Source organism: Anoplophora glabripennis, unplaced genomic scaffold (assembly GCF_000390285.2).
Source record: "Anoplophora glabripennis isolate ALB-LARVAE unplaced genomic scaffold, Agla_2.0 scaffold69, whole genome shotgun sequence".
Taxonomy (NCBI): Eukaryota; Metazoa; Arthropoda; class Insecta; order Coleoptera; family Cerambycidae; genus Anoplophora; species Anoplophora glabripennis.
Window position 1 is genome coordinate 40,704 of NW_019416383.1, and position 25,174 is coordinate 65,877.

General features: G+C 33.2%; 1 protein-coding gene across 2 annotated transcripts; it reads right to left on the reverse strand.

Moving 5' to 3' along the window:
• Positions 1 to 2,552: 2,552 nt before the first annotated feature.
• LOC108917083 (dystrophin) lies at positions 2,553 to 24,925 on the reverse strand. 2 transcript variants are annotated; one of them, XM_018723518.1, is made up of 9 exons: positions 24,668 to 24,925; positions 24,318 to 24,589; positions 23,915 to 24,259; positions 23,295 to 23,645; positions 22,621 to 22,933; positions 14,802 to 15,262; positions 10,828 to 11,480; positions 6,636 to 7,093; positions 2,553 to 2,887 (listed from the first exon to the last, which is right to left on the reverse strand). In XM_018723518.1, exons 2-9 carry the CDS (start codon positions 24,567 to 24,569, stop codon positions 2,826 to 2,828), a joined length of 2,895 nt encoding a protein of 964 aa, XP_018579034.1. In that variant the 5' UTR covers positions 24,570 to 24,589; positions 24,668 to 24,925; the 3' UTR covers positions 2,553 to 2,825. The 2 variants fall into 2 exon arrangements, with proteins under 2 accessions (XP_018579034.1, XP_018579033.1); XM_018723517.1 differs by having other exon boundaries at positions 24,318 to 24,925.
• Between the last annotated feature and the right edge of the window lie 249 nt (positions 24,926 to 25,174).

Consider the following 25,174-nt stretch of genomic DNA (forward strand, 5'->3'; position numbering starts at 1 on the left):
TAAGAAAAAAGCAGTGAATATAGCTATTATTTGGTTACAGACAGACTAAACAGAGCTCAAAACATAGTAAATATACGCTACTCCCACTATGTGTTTCAATGCTGCACGATGGTAACCATGACCACCGTTGTAAATACTTTACAGATTTACGGGCGAGCTACGAGGAGCCCACGTAGTGTTTTCCAAATGAAATTTACAAGTCGTGTTAAATTAACAAACTTAACATCTCCTTTTTAATGTATTTCATAAATCTAATATTTTCAGTTATCTAGATAATATTGTAAATTAAATTTTAAATTATTTTTTTTTTATTATAAAAATATATGGGGGGGGTCGACGCCCCCAATATCTAAGCAAATAGTCACATTAAGATTGAACGTCAGCAGAATTACAATGTAAAATATTAAATAAAGTCAAACAATGTTCTTTGGTATCGAAGAACATTTTGTCTTTTTTTTTGTTTCAATTTGGTGTACGTGAATGTGTACAAATATGGTGCACGAGAGTTTCTACAATGAGGTATGCTTACATTTAAGGCTCCTCAATAATATTGGGCCCTATCTGTTTCAAAACCAAACATGATGTCATCGAGTATTGTTAGTTTATATAACCAATGATGTTTAAACTTTTTAAACATTTCCTTATGTCAAGATTCGACCCGATATTTAATATTAAACATACTTAAAATACAATTTTAAATACTAAGTAATTTATATTTAAAATAATTTGCCAAAGAAGAATTTTGTTTTTAAGTATTTTAAAATACTTTCGTATTAGTATTTTGTAATTTGTATTTTAAATGCATTTTGAAAGTATTTTGCCCAGCTCTGTGAAAGAGTAGACATACAGGAATATAAGGGGCAAATTGTTACTTAAACCGTTATAATGTAATCTTGAGAAGCGCAGACCGTGCGAGCGAGGGACATTTTTTACATCAGCCATGACAGCAGCACTCCTAGTTGATATACAGGGTGTTTGGTAAGTCGATGCATTCCTTGAAGGAGGTTATAGTACAAGTGATTAGTGATATATTTCCTTAATATACCATATTCCAAAAGCGCTTACATTAGTTTCTGATCTACAGCGTGTTAAAGGTTTAATAAAAAAAATGCAAATTTAAAAATATTGCGGAAACCGCTCAGAATATTTAAATGAAATTTTACAGACTTTGACAGTTAACAACAATACATGTTTCACGATGAAAATATTGTTTTTCGTTTCACCAGTGGCGTGCGCATAGGCCCGTCTGTATATTTTTAAAGAAAAAAATTATACATAACTGAGTTTTCTCAAAATAAAAATAATTTTTAAATTGCTTGTTCAATTTTGAAGAGAAAAGGTATCTTCTTTGTTTTTCTTATGACGCACTGTTTTCGAGTAAAAAAATTAAAATCGATTTATTGCATGGCGTAATCCGGTTTCAATAATTTGAAAGATAGCAGAAATTATGCACTTTAGTTTTTTGTACCTACCAATTTTATTACAACACGTTGTTACTAAAGTGACAGCTATTATTAATTTTGTCAAGCAATAAGAAAATCGAGTGCACAGCCAATCTGCCAATTTTTGTTTAAGATAGTGAATAGTGAATCTAACAACTGATTAATTTTTTTAGACTGATGTTAACTGTGAAGAGTAACAATTTTTTGTAATAAAATTGGTACAAAAAAAAACTGAGTGCGCAATTTCTGTTATTTTTCAAATTATTGAAACCAGATTACGCCATGCAATAAATCGGTTTTAATTTATTTACTCGAAAACGGTGCGTTATAAGAAAAACAGTCGAGATACCTTTTCTCTTCCAAATTGAACAAGAAATTCAAAAATAATTTTTATTTTAAGAAAAATCAGTGCTGTAGCATTTTTTTTTATTAAAAATATTCAGAGATGTGCCTGTGCGCATGCCACTGGTGAAACTGGAAACAATATTTTTATCGTAAAACGTGTATTGTTGTTAACTGTCAAAGCCTGTAAAGTTTCATTAAAATATTCCGAGCGGTTTCCGCGATATTTTTGAATTTACAGTTTTTTATTAAAACTTTAACACCCTGTAGATCAGAAACTAAGCATTTTCAGAATATGGTATATTAACAAAATATATCACAAATCATTTGTACTTTATAGTACATAACCTTCTCCAAGGAATGCATCGAGTTACCAAACACCCTGTATATTTATAACGAAATTTGTCAGCATACCTCAACATGTGTACTTTCGAATAAAACAAATCTGGATAAAATCGAACAGACAGTTTTTGAGATAATAATTTCTAAAATTCATCCATATTGCCACTGTCTACTAGGATGTTCCTCCTTAACGATGAATGACAACTGGAAAGTCAGGTGAAACTTTGATATAGATTTTTTTCAATCATACTCAAATTTAATAAAGTGAGGTTATGTTATGAATCCCTTTGAATGCCCTTTGTAACGAGAACTAATATTAGTGCATGATATTATAATAAAAACTAAGCCTATGTACTTATAGTGGAATGATAAATTGCGGAATATTTTTAATTAGACACTTTAGGTAATAAGCCCTGAAAATTTTTCAAACAACTTTATTCTTCTTCAACACAATATTTGTACAATGCTGCAAGCCTGTCACAACAAACATTGCCTAATACTTTATGATATGTGAACACCACAGAATTTCAGAGTATAATACTTGTTACATTTATCGGGAATATATCACACCCCTTAAATACCATTAATTCGAGAAGTGATATGACACCTTGTACTTTTCAATACATATTTCGTGTGCAACTACAAAAACTAAGGTTAATATCAGCCTTGGAATTCGAGTATACTTATGCTCCCTCGCAATTACGAATAATAGGCTCCGTTGTGGTTCCCAAAATTAGTCCTTTCGTTCACTGGGGAGGAACCTAGAGGTGGGTAAGTAAAAAGGCGGTTTTTAATCAGTTTATTGGTACACGCGTACTGCGATTTAGCAAATCTGACAACATTAACAAAATAAATATCCAGCTCAGCTAACGGACTAAACATAACAAACACGATGTGTTATAATGATATGGATTTAGGTTATATATGATTTGTTACATCACTACTGATTATGGTAGACAAGCAATTGATGTCAATGAGCTCGGCGATTATATGAACGTTTTGATTGTTTATCAACTACTAGTGTCCTACAAGGTGCGGAACCTAGCCCGAAAGGGATCGCTATGTGATTTCGGTGATATTTAGATTTTTAGGATAATTCACACGTTCGTAAGTTATAATTTTACTAGGATCTAATTAAAAAAAAAATAAGGTTATTATCACTCTGTGGGCAGTAATTCTGGAACGCTTTGTATATGTATATATTAATACATACGGGGAGAGCCAATTTTGATATTTCTCTGAGCTATTTCTCTAGGAAATAAACAAAATATTGATATTCCCAGTTTAACATGTTTCAATATCGTGACTCGTTTAACATATTAATTTTTGAGCGAATCAAATCGATAGCCAATTTTAATTCATTTTTTTATATGCACTTTAATTCTTGTGCACATCGCCACTGTAATATTCATGTATTACAAATACATAAATTGTAGGCAACCTACAGTGTATGTGAAGGGAGATAGTATTTGGAGACAGCATTTCTAACTTTGAATTTGAATGTTTTTTATCGTTGGAAGCCATCAAGAGGTTGCGTTGGTGCAGGTCTGTTGTCTAATTAGCGACAATTATTCAGATAAAAGTGACAACGAAGGTGGTATATTAAGAACTGAGAGACCCGCAAGATATATCTATTTTATTTCTCGTCCAATTTTGACCATTACAAGTTATATTTAAACAGAAAACAATTCGTTATTAAATTCCAAACGAACTTCGTATTCTCAGGTTCACAAAGTTAAAAGTGGCAGGTTACACATTTAAGAGATTATACGAGCTTTGAACGCCAATTCGCTAATATCGGACGGAAACAAATTCAGAGAAGTGTTATAAAAATCATGGGAGTAAATAACCTTTATTTTTGTGTATATCATTTATCATTATTGACTACTGCTCGAGTTTTTTTGCTAGGTTTCTTGTTAAGTATGTTTGTGTGGCGAACACCCACTCAACAAAAGTAACTCGCGGCGAGTGGTGAGGAATTATACACGAGCCGCAACTAAAGCACACTGTTCTTTGAGGTTACACTAGCTTGTTCAACGGCGGGATATGAAAATTACTAAAAAAAAGGTTAAAAAAAAAATAGGTTTTAACGACGGAATTTAAAAAAATCTGTCTGTATAAATATGACCCCTACTTAAACCCTGTATATTTTATTATTTGCTCTGGTATAGTTACTATATTATGAAGGTATTAAGCTAATTTCATAAAAAAACCTATCAAATAAGGTCCAACAATGTGTTTCAATACCAAACTCTTAAAATCCGGGCGAATTAACCCAAAGTTTTAATTGCCAGTGTTGCGAGAAACAACTACTCTTGCGAATTATACTCGCAACACCTAGTGCAACAGCTAGGATCGTTAATCAGTCTGTGTAAATTTCAGATTTTTAAGTTGCAAAATAAAAAAATTAACAAAAAACCAAAAAAAATGGTAACTATGTAACTTATCGATTTTGTTTCTGAGGAAATTTGCTACAAGGATAGGCTTTTGCGAAAGCTCACAATTTTTTTTTTAAATTGCAGAATTAGTGAAGAATAAATTGAACACCATGCCCAAGTCAAGATATCGAAATTCAGTAAAAAAGGATCAAAAGGTGAATTATCCCGCGTCTTTGTAAATTTCAAATTTTTAAGTTGCAAAATTAAAAAATTATTAACAAAAAACCAAAAAAAACGGTAACTAGGGTCCTTATCTCGGCGGTTTTTTAATATTTCCTTCCTTTATCCATTTGGCATATTTTGAAGGCGATTTCTTAATATCTTCCGACTGAAATTTCACTTTTCCGGGCACCAAAAACGCAAATTTTTGCTGTGGGAGAGACACAGAATCCGACGGGAACGCCCACCGACGGACGTTTTGTGGGTCGATTTCAAATGCTACATGATTTTTCCAAGAACCCATCGAGGGTTTACTCAGCTTCTACGCGCGAGTTTCGACCTTTCTTCGTCTCCACGGGACTTTTTCGAAGGCTATTTTTTACTTTTTAACGCCGAAATTTGCTCTTTAAAAAGGTTCTGCACCTTGCATCTCTCTTGCGGTACCCAATATTTTCGTAAAGCCCGGATTATTTCACCCAAAACGCTATTTACGCGGCATCACATGGATACTGCCGGCACCCGTGCTTTGTTCCGAGAGGGAACCGAAACTTTTCTCTTTGCGTACGAGTAGCTCCCGCAACCCGGCGACGTCTCCTTTCCGCTACCGGGACGCTTTCTGATGCCGCGTCGCAACGGTCTCTCTCTTCTATATCGCCCCCAACCTTTATTAGGTCAAATGTAACAAAATATAAGACGAGATTAAGAATATTTTTATACAAACTGTCGCTGCGGTAGAAACGTCAGAATTGTCAAATCTGAATTTTCCGATTCCGATGTTCCCTGCGGCGCCAGTCCGGCGATGGGTGATTATTTTTATGTTTTATACCGTTCCGAGTCCTTCGCGGATGATTTTACGGCAAAAAAATGAAATTTTTAACATTGCGAAAATGTTTGTTTACTTCGGCTATGAACAGGAATTTAAATAGTAATACGAACAAACTCTCGTAATGATGGCTCAGTGGTAAAAGTGTTGCGTTGCAACCCGGAGGTCGACGGTTCGAATCTCGCACGGGATCCCTATGATTTTTTTTTACTTATTACCATATTTTACCTTCATTATGGAGTTTTCTTTTAAAATCTTTCCATAAGAAGAAAAATATAACTTTTCAAATAGGCTTTTCTGCACAGGATGTCTAAAAATATTGTGTTGCACTTCGAACGGTCCAGACATAATTATGAAGTTACAATGTTGATGACTTTTATATAAAGGGTGTTCCAAAAAATGTTACATTTACCAATCGGCGAGGAAAGCACTGCGGAGCCTGGGGGCCGAAGGCCCGAGAGAAAGGTCAACTACGTGTCAGCGGTGTTTGCTGACCTTTCTAGTAAACTCTTATAAAAGTCGTTGCACCTGCCCGGAAAAACCCTATATATCTTAAACGAATCAAGATATCGAGATATACATAGTTTTCACCGTTCAATTTTTTTGAAAATTGAGTCTGAGACTCCTGTTTATCTCCTTGGAAATCACGAGTAATTTTCCAAAATAGTCCAGATTGGCTCTCCCGGTACATTTAGTAAATTTCCAGAATTTAACGAAATATACAAAAAACACGTTTGTTAGTAACCAGGAAAAATTGAAAAGTTGGCTCCTAATTCAAAACAAATGAAGTAGAGAGTAAACAAACCACTATATTTATCTTCAAATACTATTGGGATTAGTTCACCTCACACGAGATAATCTTGGACTCGAATCGTAACCCTAAACCCGTACCTTTGGAATAACGTCATTATTCTAAGATCATTCGAATGCGCTAATACTGTCAATGCAAATACTCAACAATTTCGACAAGTCTTACTCCGTACCGGTCCCGAATTACCCAACAACATTCCATATAACCCAAAACTCATTGACTGATATGAGTCGCTCACTAACGATGATCGGCTGGGGGAGGGGGCTGATTAACTCTACCTGGAGTGTCCTGATTCAACTGAGAAGCCGTGACGCTCCTCGTCTGAAGCGTGGAAGTCGGCGGCTCGTCCAACAGCTGCCGCAGACGCTGCAACTGGGCCTCCAGCTGCCGATTGTGATCCTCGAGGATCTGCATTCTTGCCTCCAGCCTTCCCTTGTGCTGCCTCAGTAGCCTAGCCTCGGCGAGGACGTCGTGTTGGGGCTGCGGGGGGTGGGGAGTCGTTCCCCTCTGCAATTGTTCGTACTCTTGCAGCAACGCCTGGTTCTCAGCCTCTAGTTCTCTAATCATTTCCTGCAGTTCGGCTCTTTGCTCTTCGTCGATGACAAGCATGAGTTGGCCTGGACTTGCAGGAGCGCCTTCTATGGATTGACAATAGTCAGCGATCAGTCTGTGTTCGTCTTCTGGAGATGCCGCACGAAGTTCCACTTCCGCTAATCTGCTAGCGTAGATTTCTAACCTGAAATTATGTCGAGTATAAGTGAGATGTAATAATAATAATAATAGCAGCGCTATATCTATGAATTGAGCCTGCTACTTGATGTCTAGGCTTTCAAACTGGCAGAAAGTGACCTGCTATTTCGCAGGTACTATGTAAGCAAAACCTGCACTGCCACTAAGCGAATAATAATGTTGAAATATTTTCCTTAATTTTGTGAAAAACCGCGGAAAACATGGGCAGCCACGTAAACATCAGAATGAACCTTTCCTGTTTTATCAAGAATTTTGTAAAAATTCTCATAGTCCAGTCAAATTAGATTTTTACGTCCCAAAAAGTTCAGTAAGCAGAGACACGTAAAAAGTTAGGAAAAGTATTGTTGAATTGAATGAACTACTTTACCCCAGCTGAATGTTAGGACTTCATTTTCAAAATGGCCTCCACAGTTCACAAAAAAGTTTTTTTTGATAAAAAAAATGAACATTTTAGAAAAATATGTTTTAGACAAAAGTTGTAGAACTTTTTATAACTAAAGTTTTGAGCTCAGCCCGATGTGAATTGATAAATAAATGTAGTTATTGCAAAAAAACGGCTAAAAATCGAATTTTTTTTAAACTTCTATATCTTTAAAACAAAAAAAGATTTTTTCACGAAACATTCAGAATATGTAGTCACTGGCAAATAGAATAAATGCATTTTTGTAAAATTGTAAAATAGTTGATAGATTTTGCAAAAATTTTATTTTTCGAAAAAAAGACATTTTTTTCTAGTTTCAATAAATCATAATAATAATGCACCCATCTTGGGTTTAAAATTTTCTCTAAGAGTTGTACTTTCCTGTGCAAATTGTGCGTGTATTGCAAAATAATTGGAAATATGCGAAAAATCTACCGAAATTTTGACTTCTTTTCTTGTCGAAAATCATAGATCTTTTTCTTATCGCTGCAATTTAATCAGAATGGCATTATTACCATTTGAGAGCTCACAGTTTTTCACGAATTTAAAGAAGAAAATATCCTATGACCAACAGGAGCTGAGAAAAAATTTGTTTTTCAAAAAATCGCCGTGACCTCATTTATTAATATTAAGGTCTAAAATTTACACATGTTATAGTTGAATCCTTTTATATCAATATAAAACATAGTCCGCAATGATTGACCCCCTCGTTCAACCGTTCAAAATTGAGCAGGCATGCTGAGCACTTACTGAGAACGCTGAGTTAGTCTTTCTCACCCCGCCACTCCCATCAATGTGTCGAATGGAGCAAGCATTTTACGGGGTCCAATAAAATTTAGTTTACTGTAATAAAAGGGGGGTCAATCATTGTGGACTATATTTTATGTTGAAGTAAAACTGTTCAACTACAACGTGTACAAATTTCAGACCTTAATGTTAAGGATGGATGAGAGTTGAGATGAATGGAGATGGATAAAAGGATGAGATCGTAGCGATTTTTTTGAAAAACATTTTCTCTTTCTCGCCTCTTGTTGGTCATAGGCCATTATTCTTTTTTAAATTTGTGAAAAAATGTCAGCACAAAAAGAAATCAAAGTTTCGATAGATTTACAATTTACACAGGAAAGTACAACTCTTGGAGAAAATTTTAAGCCCAAGATGGGTCACAAAAAACTCATTTTTGCAAAAAGTATAAAATATTTTGCAATTTTACAAAAATGCACTTATTCTACTTGACAAGAACTACATATTCGTAAAGTTTCGTAAAAAAACCTTTTTTCATTTTAAAGATATAGAAGTTTTTAAAAAATGTGATTTTTAGCCGTTTTTTGGCCTTCTATCTATCAAAGTAGGCCGATTCATACACAAATGGAAATTATAATATAAATTTCAATTCTAACCAACTTTCCTTAATAACATATTTCTGTATTGTTAAAAACAAAGGCAGTTCATTCTTGAACAATTTTTATATTTAGTGATTTTCTGATCACCCTGTACAAGCAAGATAAAAATTCTCCATGCCAACCGCATTTTAAAAACAAGCAAAAATTTTAATCAAGAATACCTTTTTCTAGTAAAATGAAAAATAAAAATATTTCCCCCGTTTTCCGGTCTAACCGTGGATATACTGTACAGGGTGTTGCGCTTAAATGTGATACAAGTTGTAGCTTCTTTGTTTTTTGACCGATTTAAAAAATTTTTTTAGAATGTAGGATAAAAAACTAACTGTAATGCTGGTGTTTTATTAACGCAATTCACAGCCAATTAGGACGCGTTTTTTGACGTCAAAACAGCTAATTGGTATCAGCGATTTTTTTTCCAAAAAAACAGATTACATATTCTCATTCAGCATCCCTTAAACTGTCTTATCGCCAAGTTTCATCAAAATCGATACATCTTCAAAGGAGCACTAATTGGTCATATATTGCAGTAATAAAAAACAGCAGTATCACAGTTTTTTTAACCCTATATTCCATAAAAAAAATTGTTAAATCAGCCAAAAAAAAAAAAAGAAGTTACAGACTTGTATTACTTTCGTGACATCATGGAGTGCTTGCCTGAAGATGTATCGAATTTGATGAAACTTGGTGGTATGACGTTTTAAGCGATGCTGAATGAGAATACGTAATCTGTTTTCTGGAAAAAAAATCGCGTTCTAGTTGGCCATGAATTGCATTAATAGAAACAACAGCATTACAGTTAGATAGAGTTTTTTTTAGAGATGGGAAATTCCCGGGAAGATATTTTTTGGAAATATTCCCAAAATATATTTCGGGAATGTTGCCAAAAGTTTCCCGTGAATAACTCCTGGGAATATTTTCTTGGAAACTTTCCATGGAAATATTTCCAAGGGAAGTTGCCCAGAAATATTTCCCACCACTTGCAGAGTGTTTTTTGTTTTTTTGTTTTTTTGAACATGTGTAAATACTTATTGCAAATTGTGGCAACATTAATGATTATAATTAATTATATTAGACTTATTTTTTGGCTTTGCATGTAGGCTTTGCAGGAAATTCAGAAATTGTTTCAACATGTATTTACAGCAATTATTATTTGTACTTATTTTTTTAGTAACTTTAACTTGCCAACTACAGATTTAAAAAAAATGTACAAATAACACGAAAAGACACTAATGATTCATTGATGCACAAAAAATACAAAAATCGAAAATGCCTTTAACATATAACCTCAATACAACAATTCCAAAGGTGTTATAATTTGGCGGGAAATTCAAAATATGAAAATGTTCCTTGAACAGGATTCTTCCCTTCCCGGAAAGTTTTCTCTAGTTTTCTTTACCCCACATTCCAAAATAAAATTTGTTGAAATCAGCCAAAAAAAAAGGAAGTTACAGGCTTGTATCATATTTAAGCGCGACACCCTGTATATGACGGAAATTGATTTTGGAATATTTCGAAAAAAACTATTTTTTTATACAAATTTTGCAAAAACATGAAAATTCGATATTTATCTTTAAATGCGTACCGTTTTTTCAAATTCGTGTTTTTTCCATTCTTCTCAAGTCACAGGAACTACACGTTTTAAATAAGAAAATTTTTGCATTTTGCTGCAGAAGTCGTGCCGCAACCTTGCTGTCTCTCTACTTGCTCTCTACCACAGCTCCGCCATTTTGACATTGAATGAATTAAAAAAATAATTTTTCTATACTTAAACTTAAAAAATTCCTCAAAATTGACTCATTTTTCCTCCTTCTAATTAACTTCGCCCTAACAACTTTAAAATAAAACGAATTTACAATAACTATTAACATTAAAATGTTTAATTTGAAGAAAAATTACCTTGAATGCATATCGTTATGTTGAGGCGAGGCGACGGGGCTCTCCAACTCGTCCCCTTCTAACACCGATCTAACGGGCAAATAACCCATCCGGGGGTGCTTCATAAAGTACCTCTTGCTCTTAAACTTGTTCTTCAGGGCCTTCGTAAAATCCCTCATATCCTCCACGGACGTCGTGGTGGCACAATACTCGTGCATCGGATGACTCAATTTATGCCCCTTGGTCAACCTGCCGGCAAAGAAGCAGTTCTGACACATATCGAAATTGAAACACTTCAAACAGCGGTACCGCAGCCCGATAATTGGGTACTGCTTGCAGGAGTTGCACTTAGCTTGGTGTTTGGCAATCTCGGCTGCCGCCAAACGATGCAGTACGGGCAGCCACACCAACGACTGCGGTTCCTGTTTGAGCCAGGCCAGAAAATGGGCGGCTTCTAATTCTTCTCTTTCCCCCAAGCAGCTGCGAACGCTCGGTTCTATGTTGGAACCGCCGAATGCAGCCACTTCTCCCAGTTGCCGCGGAACTTGGAGTATATCGTGGAGGAGCAGTCCTAGTTTTCTTTGATCTGCCTTTTGTTGGGGATCGGCTATCAGGCGGAAGAGATAGCGGTATTTATCCTCCAAATGACCCTTTGATAGTATTGTTAAACCCACCTAAAAATGTTAAACGATCATTGTAAAATTTCCATAAATTATTAAAATAGAATTAAATCTATGATTTACTTCAATCAATTTAAGTCAATCAGACAACTGCGCAAAATGGCATTACACAATAAAATTTTGCATTATGTACAAATTTTCTTTTAGAATTTTGCTCTAATAAAAATATATGCACATTTGAGATAAGAATTAAATTTTAAAAAAGAAAGTTAATTTTACAAAACCATAAAAAGACATATCAAGTTTCCAATTCAAAGAAATTTCATGTTTCAACCTCAAAATTTCGAATTCATATTAGATATTTTGAGTTCACTCGAAATTTTGATATTTTGCAAATAACTATTTTAGTTTTTAACTATGACAGCCACACAAAAAAAATTGTCTGTACTTTTCATGCGACATATGTTATCCATAGTATTTTTGCCTCCTGATCACGAATCCGATGTCAGAATTGAGCTATCACATCACAGGAATTTCCTAACCTCAAAAAACAGGTCAAAAACAGCAAAAATCCACAAATAATTTTTTTTTTCTATATTCAAATGTTCATTTATATGGTTAAGACCCCGCCGAACGTGAATTCGCGGTGAAAATTGATGGTTCTTTTCTAACCTCAAAAAAACAGGTCAATTAAGATCAAATATCACGAATTTTCAAAAAATAATTTTGCAAAATTCAAGATGGCGGATCAAAGATGGTCGAACAAATCAAAAAATAACCCATTCGCGTTAAATTTGGTATACGGGGAATTTCGGGGTCGCTGATCACGGATCCGAGGTTAATTTTGCAAAATTCAAGATGGCGGATCAAAGATGGCCAAACAAATTTTCAAAAGAAAACATTCGCGCCAAATTTCGTATACGGGGGTTTTCGGGGTCGCTGATCACTGATCCGAGGTCAATTTTGCAAAATTCAAGATGGCGGATCTAAGGTGGCCGACCAAATTTTAAAAAAATAATACATTCGCGTCAAATATGGTATACGGAGGTTTTCAGGTTCGCTGATTACAAATTCGAGGTCAGAACTGCGAAATTCATTTTGTAATATTTTTGTTTGCTTTATAAGCTGAGTACTCAATCATGTTTTAACCTTCTTCCTTAAATCTTCTTAACTGATTTAATGCGCTCAGAAACAAAAAAAAAGATGAGTCTCTGCTTGTTTATCGCATACATATTATTTACCTACATATGTACAAATGTATGTAATAGGTATGTGTAATAAAGTTCATATTTTTTGCAAAATTGGTGAGTTTGGGCGTTATTTCGATTAACCGTGTTTTTGATTATCCAGCAAATCAGCAATACATTTTTATAGATTTTATTACAATTTGTCTAAATATGCACAAATAACAGACTTTCTTCCATTTTAACTCAGATTTTCTATAAAATGGACTTTGAAGTTCAAATTACTCTTTGTTATAAAGAAATTTGTAATTTAATCGTAAATTAAGTAATTTGAACTTCAAACTAATTCCATTTTATAGAAAATCTGCGTTAAAATGGAGCAAAGTCTGTTATTTGTGCATATTTAGACAAACTGTAATAAAATCTATAAAAATGTATTGTTAGTTGCCTATTTGTTATAGAGTCTTCTTAAAAGATCATAAAGTTATTTGTTCCAATATTTAAAATGGTACAATGTGTTTATGTGTATTCAATGCTAAATTTGTGTGATATTATGAAAAAACCTGTACGAATCAAGAAAGTTACAATTTAACAACAATGCATGCTGTAGTACCTGCGTATATTTAATATAATAATTATATACGAGTTTGCACAAATACAAAACATACTAGTATAGGCTTTCCGAAGTCAGTTGAACATGCATAAAAACGTCTGGCAATAAAATTTAATGAGTTTCATAGGCGTCCCTAAAAAAATTTTCTGCTAAAGGTAAAAAATTATAATAATTTGTATTTAATGTGTAGAAAATTTCTATTTTATGTTCATTTGGCCAACAACATATTTGTTCTACAAACGTCAAAAAATGACAAGGTTTGCGCATTGACAACAATATGCGAAGTGACACTTTTTTTCGGATTCTTACGTTACCATGACACCGTGCGCGAAATACTTAGTAAATTTTTTAATATCTACGTTTTCCTTAGCATTAAGTGTTGATTTTAGCATAGAATATACTGCCCATAATGTGGAAGGCTTCACCTTCTTGGATCTTTCCGCAAAATATGCTAACAGCACATTTTCGGATGCTTTTCTTGCTTTATTTGTTTCACACCACTCCTTAAATTGCCGATATGCATTTTCATACTGGCGCTTCGATTTTTCCGGTAAAAGATTTGAAGTTACCAAATTGGCCGCATCTGCCAAATTAGGTGGGGTACTACTTAGTTCATCGTCACTAGCAATTTCCATTATTTTAAATAATATCTGGCACTTAAAAATTGAAGATGCGAGAACAAACGTCACTTTAAAATAATTATTATTGTTGTCAACAACAGCCACTTTGTATGTGAAAATTTGCTTAGGAAAGACATTTTAAGCCAGCTCAACACTATTTTCTATAATAAATTAGGCATTTATAAAATAAATAAAATAAATTATAAAATATTTATAATATTTTTAAGAGATAGATTTTGACGTTTGTAGAAAAAATATTGTTTGCATCTCGTGCGCGAACTACTTTGGTGGTCTCGAATAATTTTTAACTCGGCTTCGCCTCATTAAAAAATTCAATTCTCGATCACCAAAGTAGCATTTCGCGCATTAGATACAAAAATAACTATTAATTATTAATGTCCTGAAACAATTTTATTATATTGGTGGTCAATTTCGTTTTGTTCCGTTTCAAAAGGTCTCCAAAATGCCATGTTGTGATAATATTAGTAAACAAAAAATCCCTCTTATTTCTCCCTTTCACAATTGTAATATGAATGATTAATAATAGAAGGTGCCTATAATAAATTAAAATTACCTGAATCACATCAAATTCCGCATTGATGCACTGCACTGCTGGACAATTTATCAACCACTTGTCATCTGCTTGATTTATTGCCCAGTAGCGCAATGCAACTGTGATCGTTTTCCTTTGCCCGCATTCGCATTCTTCAACTGAGCGTATTCATTTCTATCACCTCCACGTTTAGTTCGACCAGACCTGTTTATGGATATGGCTAAATAAATATGGGAACAAGTTTTTCAAATATTTCAATGCCGAGTTGCTGCATTAGCGACCGAACCTGGTACATACTATCAATCTGTTGGTTCTTCAATTGAGATCGGAAAGACTATACAACTAACACCATAATATGCATATTATGCATTTTTCATTAATGCAGCTGTAAAAAGTATACATTACCTTAAAACTAAGTACTCTTATTTGTCCTGTGCGTTGACTATCGTACACATTCAACAACCAATTCAAAGCCAAATCGACACATAACGGTATGTCCACCAGAGTTGGCTCTAAAGCCGCTATATTCCCATAGATCGCCCTAAGTACCAACACCATATCGGCTACATCTAATATCTTGTCGTTTTGTGCGCGTAGACCGTGCAAATCGAACGCCTCGGAAGCCGCGTTAATCGTGACTAAGTCGAGGCAGAGCTTCTTCTGGATGGCGCGTAGTTTTAAGGCAGTTCTGTAGGCTGAGAAACGTACTTCGTTTAGTTGGAGGAGGCAGACGGCTAACTCTAGCATGTGAGGGTGGTCCCAATGGGTGGTTTCAGTGCTGTGGTTTATGTAGTAGGGGACTTTGTTGGGGGTGATAGCGCGTTCCCATGGCGGCTGGACGCTTGAGGGACCTGGGGATATTTCCCCTGAAATAAAAAAACAAAAATTTAAGAAAAGGGAAACTGATTTAGTATCTATATGTATCTTTTTTAATTGTAGTAGAGTTTAATTTTGTATACAGGCTTCACGATTAATGTCCAAATGGGTGACCATAAGAAAAAAAAAACAAATGCAAAACTGTGCAAAAATGCTTCATTTTCTCCTAGTACAGTTTTTAAGAAAACAGGTTTCTTCTGCCATATTGTAAAAACATCATTTTTGAATGATTACCGTTTTTAAGTTACATTACTTTTACTGAGCACTTTATTACAACTAAAATAATTCTAGAATCACTTGTTTCACAAAAAACATACAAAATTTATCAATGTAAAAATTTTGCATTTTTTTTCAGGAATATGCCTCATGTTAATCTAACAAAATGCAAATATCTACTAAAATGACTTTCACACTTTTCATGATGTTATATTTGTGTTTTTAGAAAGAAAAACTATCCTTTTTTGTTTTTTTGTGAAATAAGCAGTTCTGTAATTAATTATTTTAAATAAATTCATAAGCTCGGTAATAATAATGTAGTATTAAAAATTAATTAGAAATAACAATGTAAGTTTAATAAAATAAACACTTAAAAAAGGTCTATTTTTTTTTAAATAAAATTTTTCTTCAAAATACCACTAAAAATTACAAATAATTATTGAATTTCTCAAATATTCAGTGACGTTGCATTTCTGGGGTCTTTGGCGATAGTAACTCCATATGTTTCCATCCAAATAAAATAATTAACCCAAATTCCAACATTCTACTTCAAATGCCTTTAGAAATATTTTACAAAATGTAAATCTAAAAAACAAAGCACTTTTGCACACACCATCAAACACCTTTTTTTTCTTTAGACCAGCCGAATTTTAAGTTTAGCCGATTAATACTGAAACACCCTGTATATTTTATTAAACTAAATATTTGACTTGTGTAATTAATATTTAAGATTTATATTACATGGTATATTTATTCCTATCTTATAATTTTTTTTAAGTACCATTAGATAAATAAAATTTAATAACATTTAAAATACTGAAACACCCTGTATATTTTATTAAACTAAATATTTGACTCTTGTAATTAATATTTAAGATTTATATTACATGGTCTATTTATTCCTATCTTATAATTTTTTTTAAGTACCATTAGATAAATAAAATTTAATAACATTTAAAATCAAATATAACAGCTTAAGCTCTATTCATACATAAATTTCACCTTTTTTTAATTGTTTTTATGAAATTTACTTGTCTACCTCCTTTAACTATGATGAAAAATATTTAAAAAAAATTGAGTCAGTTTACTTCTAATGACAGTGAAACGAGTGTAATGACCATGAACCCAGTTCGTTAATTTTTTTTTATAGCATATACCTAAGTTATCACTTGCTAAATGAATGAATGCCTTGAAAAAAATAATATTAGAGTCAATGGTTTGACCGTTCCATTTTTAAACTAAAAAAAAATTATCCGAGATGTAAAAACACTGAAAAAGAACAAAGAACATGATATAAATATAAACACCGGTTAAAAATTAACCTTAATAAAAATTTAAAATCAGGCTAATATGAATAAACATGAAATTCAAATTAGGAATAAAAAATAAATAATTAACAAACAAAACAAATAATAAATCAAAATTATACCCTTTTTATTGAAAATCCTAAGTGCCATAACATAAGCCTACACAAAAAATCCACAAAACAACTAAATTTAATTGCAGACAATTCCTCATAACATGTGTTTTACAACTTAGAAGCCACATGTGTATGTACACACAAGTTTATTTTTAACACCTATATTTTATTTGTTCTTGGAGGCTGAGTTCTCACACTGAAATAGCGGTGATAGATGCTAGAATTGTTTAATGTATTTATGCTAATTAGAGGTATATTTTGTGGGCTATTAGACACCAGATTAATGATGTTTGACCAACTGTGGAGATGAAAGTAATTGTACAATGCTCTGTAGAAGTATGTATTTATTTGCCTCATTATTTATGTCGTAGTTATTCAGTGTAAATTATCATATAATTTGATAAATATAAACATAACTGTATGTACCAGCACATATTGGTGTCACAAATCTATCAATATGTATTACATAATTATTGAGAAATGTTTACTTTATCAAATCGAATTAGGAACATGTTATTCTATTTGTGAACTTATTTTATTACAGGCATATAAAATATTAATATTCATGCTATTCATATACTTTACAACATTGATTCCTGATTGTTTTAGATTAACAATATATATGAATGTTCATAGTATGTTATATTTAAAAAAATATATCATGTTTTTTCAAATATTCTGATGATGTTTGATGCAAACTAATGAAAAATAATGCAAAAAATATGTACATTGAAATATTGTTTTTTTTATATTTAAAATTGCCCTTCAAGTTGAATATATTTAAAATAAATAAAAATTATTTGATTCACATAATGAAAATTGAAAATATATAAATTTTTTGCTTAAAATTATATTTTAGACAATGTAACCACATCTAATAGATGTGCCTAATTTTATTTTAAAATCAAAGCTCGCAATTTTACTGTTTTATATCATTTTATTATTATTTTCAGTATTCTTGTTGGCAATATTTCTCAATTGCCTTAATAAAACTGTAAATAGTAGCCAAAAAGATATTGTTCAATGCTACATTGCAGCAATTACATACACATCCGAANTAACCACAAAAAAAAATCATAGGCATAGATTTTTTTATTTTTAGAGCAAAATTGGGGTGTATAGTTTCTAAAATTTGTATTCCAATGACTTTTTTCTGACATTCGATTACTGCTTTCCAATATTATCGCCACTGGTTAACAGATGTACGAATTAAGTTAATTATTTTTAGTCTAGCTGTCTTCAGAGGTATTTGAATAAATATATCTTCTTAATTTTCAACACCTTGTATATTGAAATTATGGCATGGATTTAGAAAACACCCTGTATATTTTATTAATTATAACAATATTAAGTATTCCTGCTAAAATATTAAGACTTCATGCTAAAAAAATTAACGTTTATTTCTTTAGGATTAGAAAGAAATTAGGAAAATTTTATTTTAGAATTACATAAATTTGTAGTCTATAACCGATAACAACCAACTGATAAAAAATTAAATCCCTCAATGTTACAAATTAATTACAGATGTTTAAAATTACAAAATAATATGTAAATTTTGATGTCACGTGATCAAGGACGCATTGTGACGTCATTTAGTGCGGCCGAGAACATAACCTACTTCTCGGATGTCCGTCATCTAGTCGACAATTCCTATAGCTACGAGATGGAACATAATCTAAAGAAATGACCATGTTTGGAGCCTTGAACCAAAGTGAATTTGTTACTCTTGTTACTTACTATGCTCATGCTGTTGGAATGTCCTTTTCTCATCATTCATCTTCTCGATTATCGATAGCTTTAAATGGCATCACAAATGACACGGAAACAAACACCCCATTAAAACATTTATTTTGCGTGCCAAATTTCAATAATTAAATACTAATTAACAACGTTTAAGAAACGTCTAATGATTGTATAAGATTGTAGATTATTTCGAGACATTAAAAAAATATATGCAATAAAGAAAAGTATAAAGGGAAAACAAAAACCCAAAAAAAAAATTATAGTTGAAAAAATGATGCTGTTGAGGGCAGATATATTTCTTTTATATTTCAAACTTTTGAGAGCAAAGAGTGGATTTATAAAGGAGATACTAACTACTTTATAGATAAATACTACTACGTGTTTGAAAATTTCCTCTTTATTAAAGTAGAATGTATTTTAATATTTATATTAAAAAAATTCTAGTTTGAATAAAGTTAATTAAAAATAATTGTAAATATCATTTATCTCACAGTTTTTGATCTGCTCTCAGAGGGACTGGGTTGAGTAGAGTGGATTGAATATCATGAAATAATTCAATTCCGTCCATTAACTTGTTTACATTGATTGAATCAAATTAGAAATATTTTCTAGAGTTGACTTCATTGCTATTTTTATTTCAACCAACAAACCTAAGAAATTTATTAAATCTACAAATTTCGATGATCACGGCACAATATGTGACAAATACGAGTTATCTATTAATTATTAATTTGTGTTTTGTGTTATTTGCATCTATAAATATGTTATTGATGAGAATAAAAATTAGGCACATCTATTACATTATTTTAAAATCACTCTAATAGCAAAGCTCTCAATTTTACTGTTTTATATCATTTTATTATTATTTTTAGTCTTCTTGTTGGCAATATTTTTCAATTGCCTTAATAAAACTGTAAATGGCAGCCAAAAAGATATTGTTCAATGCTACATTGCAGCAATTACATACACATCCGAATTTGTAGCATTAAAATTTATTAAATATTATATATACATCCGAATTTGTAGCATTAAAATTTATTAAATATTATATTATTTATATGTATTGTAATATGTAGAATGATTGAAGTAAAGACTTTAAAATATTAAAAAAAAATGGTAGTAAATCGCAATTAATAAAAATTAATATAAAATTCATAATGGACTTGGATATTAGTTTGACCAATGGGAGGAAATACTGAAATCATTAAAATTAAGACGAGAAGAATAAAAATATTAAATACTTACGTATACTATCTATAAAAGTCATTAGAGAAAGAAAATTTATAAAAAAAAAATTATGTAAAGTTAATAAAAAAATATATAGATATATTCCAAAGCAACAATGTGATTGGTATAAATATTTTGTATGACTATAATTAATTAAGAAATATGTTTATAATTTAAGTAGTGGTATATGAAAAAGAAAAATGGTAACTAGGGAGAAACATAAATAAAAAGAAGCAGGAAGAATAATTTGTCACATAAAGGATATTGTAAGATTATTTGAAATTTGAAAGAAGAAGAACAAGAAAGAAAGTATTTCATAGAGAGGGAAAAGTTATACAGAGGAAGCACAGGAAAAGTGTTAACAGTAACAAAAATTCATTGAAGAGTATTAATAAAATTGATAATACAGTAAGTCAAATAATAAATTATAATTGTACTGTTATAGTGAAGAAATAGAGCGTAGTCAACAGAACCATAAAACAAGTAGAATGACAAGACATAATAGGAATTGTATAGAAGACCAAATATCAGGAAAGGAAATGACAGTAAGGACCAAAGTGGACTAACAGTAACGAGAACGAGTTGAAGTAGATGAGTAGGAGCTAGGACAAGTTGGAGTAGACGAGCATATACGAGAATGAGGATCGAGCGGCCAATGACAGAAAAAGAAGTTAGTGATGGATAGTGGAATATAGGTATAAACTAAGAATATGTAATTAGACTGTGCGTAATTTTGAACATTCATTGCAAAACATAGAGTTTAGGATATAATTTTAAGGAATAGAGTAGGAGAGGCGTAGGTAGTATAGAAACTCATTGTTTTGACTTGTTTTTATTACTAGAAAATAAACTTTGGGAAACTAATCACATTAAAAATTTTATTTAAATTTACAATATACTTGCATAACTATCGTAATTGAATTTTATTTGCATAAATTAAAATTTTGAGATACAATAATTAAATTCTGAACAATTTTTTAATATTTCCTTTTGAGTACATTATTCCAGTCTATTTATTGAAAGAAACTTTAAATCAAAATTCATATCTTCTTAGAACCACACCCTAAGACAAGACATATCATGTTTTTTTAAAACATAGTTGCTCTTGAGTCAATTTAAAAAAAAATAACAGAGACTTTTTCTATAAATATAATCCTACATCTAAATTATATGCTCATGGGAGCTGGCGCCCAAATAAAGTAGATCAAGAAGCAGTGAAGCTGAGTAAGCACGCCAAGGTAAGCAAATCATATATAGTGTTACTAAGGAAACTATCACAGTATATTATATTATTTCTATCACGCGCGCTCGCTATGGGACCTATAGTGTAGGGGGTTAGGTGCACGGAAAGTGCTAGATAGTACAACATCACGCTATTGTACTATCTAGCACTTTCCGTGCACCTAACCCCCTATGCTATAGGTCCCATAACGACTCGCACTTGTGATAGAAAATAGTATGTGCAACTCGTTTGAAAATGTTGCCATAGCGCCACTTGGGCGCTTTCCGCACTCGCTTCACTCGTGCGTCAACTACGTCTGCGTGGTGCTATTGGCAACTTTTCCCCACTCGTTACACAATGTACTATATTAGGTTGCTATCGTTATGATTGTCACCGCGCCTAAACCATCTTGATTCAAACACAATTCAAACGATTTCAAATATAAATTAAATTATTGTATATAACAGATTTGTCTTATTTTATTGCAGTTTTCGAAAAAATATTGTNAGCTGCTTTTGCCGCTATTGTCATTATTAATTAATACACTTAATTTGTTCTGTTACAACTGTTCAAAATTTTGTCCACCAATGTGTAAACACATTTGGGCGAGTCTTACCCAGTTTCTACGAACTAACACAAATGTTGTCTTACTTCACCATAACAAATAATTCACTATAACGCAAATGTCTTGCTTCACATTAATTAAAACGATATCCATCAACTCCGAGTTGCTATACACGTAAGCCATTTTTGACACTTGATAAACTAATGTAAACACTATCACAAAAATGTTAGGTAATAAGGTAATACTAAAATCAGATTCCAGTATTAGGAATCATTTGGGACCACGTGGAGAGAGGGCATTGGTACAGCACACAACGCGAATGACACTAGAAATTACAATAGCCCAGCGATGTAAAGATTGTAAATACTACAACTTCAATCATTTTTTTCTCGGAAACTATAAGGATTTTACAAATTTTTTTTTACAAAATTTACTCCATTTTTCATGACGCATTTATTCCCAAATTTTTTTGAATAACTTGTGAATTACACACCCTTCTCCATTACTCAAGTACTTTTCTTCAAACCATCATATTTACTACACGGGTGGCTTGGTGGCAAAGTCTCATACAGTTTTATGTATGATAGCATGATCCTGAGTTACAGAGATTCTATTTGCTCTATTCTCATTAACATTTATCGGGGACCACACACATGCGGCAAATGTTGGGCGACCCAGGTCTCTGATGGTAGGCTGCCACAGCCACGTCCCCGAGCCTGCCTTAGGTCACCCATCCAAATTCCAACCTGCATCCGTGATGCTTGCCTCGGCAGATGGAAATCCGCCGGCCAAGACACCCGGCTAAGCGGTCCCCTACCTGACATGGATATTCTATGCTCCACTTTAAACAAATATGGCCGCTAAGAATTTTGATTTTCCGAAGGTAACGTATGTTAAAATATCTGAAAGAGCTACAGAAAACTTTTGTCTTTAAATAACTTGTAAAAATTCCTACCTTGAGTGCTGCTGGTAAGCTGGTCCCTCCTCTCTCTAATAGCGGCTTGTAATGCCCGACACCTAGCGGTGCAATCTTCCAGCTGGGCTGCCAGGTTATTAGGCAAGGCATTACCAATACCAGCCGCCTGGATCCTGGCCTCCTCGAGAGACCTCTGCAAAGAGGGCAATTGTTGCTCCAAAGTCCTCAAGTTAGACAAGAGTTCCCTGGCTTCGGCTGCGCTCCTCGGACCACTCCAACTGAGAGTGGCCCGTTCCAACCTCGATACGGCCGAGGAAGCTTCTTCCAGGTTCATGGTTAGTTGTTTCAGTTTCTGAAAGAAAAGGCAAGTGTTTCAACCAAAAATTAATACAGGGTGGGTCGATTTTTCTTAACAAATTTTAGGAATAAATGGATTATCAAAAAATTATGATAGTTGATAAAATGTACTTTTCCAATATTTTTTCAAGTAACTAAAAAAATCGTATTTCGAGAAAGACTACTTTAAAGTTTTGAAATATACGCTATACTTACGTACTTTCCATTGAAAATGCTTTTTTTAAGGAAACCGTTAATACCCTGTATTGCAAAAAGTAAAATTTTTTCGATTATTATTATTTTTTGGTAATTCGCCTATTCCCAAAATTTGATAAAAAAAATATCAAACCATCCTGTACAAATCAAGATTAACTTACGATGGAATTCTGCTCGAACCGAGTCGCCATCTGATCCGACTTATCGATCAAAGCGTTCCATTTGTCCGACAGCTTAACGAGTTCCCTTCTAAGATTCCTCGCTAGTTCTCCAGAAGGATCTCCAGCTACAAACTGCCTAGCGCTCCTCAGACTGGCCTCGACTAAGGGCCTTTTGTCTTCCAATTGCTGTCTGAAAGCTCGGTGGTCATCTTGCCGCGCCGCCAATCCTAATTCTGTGTCTTTTCTAATAACCCACTCTGTGAGTTCACGCAGTGACAGCAACAGTGCGTTCCAGTAGTCGGCGTTGTGCTCTAGACGGTTGCGCAGGTCTGAGGTTCGTGTTCTTAGGGACTGTAAATAAATAAATTAATAGTTTAAAGAAATTAAAATTATTTTTTATCTACTATACCCTTCAAATATGTCAGTCTTTCACTTTGAATGTAAATTACAAAAAATGGAGTGTGTTGTTACCAAAGAAGTTGCAGTTTCAATATTAAAAGCAGTAAAAAAAACAGTTCGAGTAGTGGATATGTCAAAAACTGTTTAATTTAGATTATTTTTTTAATTAAGCACTCAAAATGGGGGCCAATACAAATGAAACATAGTAGATTTTTATTCACCTGCCATCTCCTCTCCATTTCGTCTCCCCTAAGTTGCAACATGAGAGCATCCTCGGGGGCCAAAGACCCAAGCAGGGCCAAGCTTGAAGACCGAAGAGAAGAATGTGTAGGAGCCTGCCTGTCAATATCAGCTTGTAATTCTTTGAGTTGATGAGCTGCCCTGCGAGATTCGACATCTCCTTCCAAGGTTTCCACGACGGACTCAGCTTCACTTAACCAAGCCAGGAATTTGTCTAAGGATCGGTCTAGATTTTGCAGGGAACTTAGAGCGGAATGAAGGAGTTTGCCTCTGTTTATTACACAGGCATCGAGTCTCAGGTAGTGTTGGTTGATATATTCCGCCGCCTGCGATCACAAAAGTGGGATTATGCAGAAAATTGACGATTTTAAAACATGCTTTTACCTTTTTGTAACGGCTTGTGTCCTCATGTTGATGTGCTGTGATCAGTCTTTGTGTAAGTTGCTGGAACGATTCGATTTGTGCTTTAAATTGATGTAGTTCTGCATGCAGGCCCTTCTGTTCCCTCAGTTGGACCTCCAGTACGTCTGCTGTATGACCCACAGGTGCCATACCTGCAAGTCTTGATTCCATTCGCTGCAGCCATACTTCCAGATCTAATTTTTTCTGGTCAAAGTTCTCCTCTTTCTTCTGCATTCTTGTATGCAATTAGCGAACTAAACCATATTAGGATTGTCAGCGCGGCAGTCACATAGTGAATAGTAATAAAGCAACCGTGTAAAAAGGGCGATTACCTCGATACTTCCATATAGGCATTTGCAGATCAATGTTTATAGCAAAGGGTTGATGACCGCGCACCTGTTTTAGAGTTTTGTTCCTGTTCCTCATCCCCTCAAGAAAATGATGGGCCGCCGTCTCTCTTTTCACGGGACGGCATTACGCGTTTTAATTTTCACAGATTAATTAATCAATTAACCTCAATTTTAAACTATGAAATTGTTTGTATACAAAAAAAAAGCAAAACTGCAATGTTGCCAAAAACAAGACGGCAATAAAATAAGAAAAAATGAGAGAAATTATTAATTACGGCAACCTCAAAATTTACCTTAAACATATTAAGTAAGCGATGTTGCTAGATTTTTGTAATAACAACACTTTCTTGGAAATTGCATGGTGACAAAAATAAGACAGTTCTGTAAGGTATGCAGAAAGAAAGAAAACAGATCTAACTTGGCAACATCACAATGGGAACATAAATTTCGAGAATTACCAATGTAATAAACTGAAAGTTGCTAACATGA

Excerpts from the sequence above, each read along its gene's own strand:
- LOC108917083 (XM_018723518.1), bottom strand. The coding sequence starts at position 24,569 with ATGCAGAAGAAAGAGGAGAACTTTGACCAGAAAAAATTAGATCTGGAA. Across the intron at positions 22,934-23,294 it reads GGTTCGAGCAGAATTCCATC|AAACTGAAACAACTAACCAT; the intron begins GTAAGTTAATCT and ends CTTTTCTTTCAG. Across the intron at positions 15,263-22,620 it reads GCTTACCAGCAGCACTCAAG|GGGAAATATCCCCAGGTCCC; the intron begins GTAGGAATTTTT and ends TTTTTATTTCAG.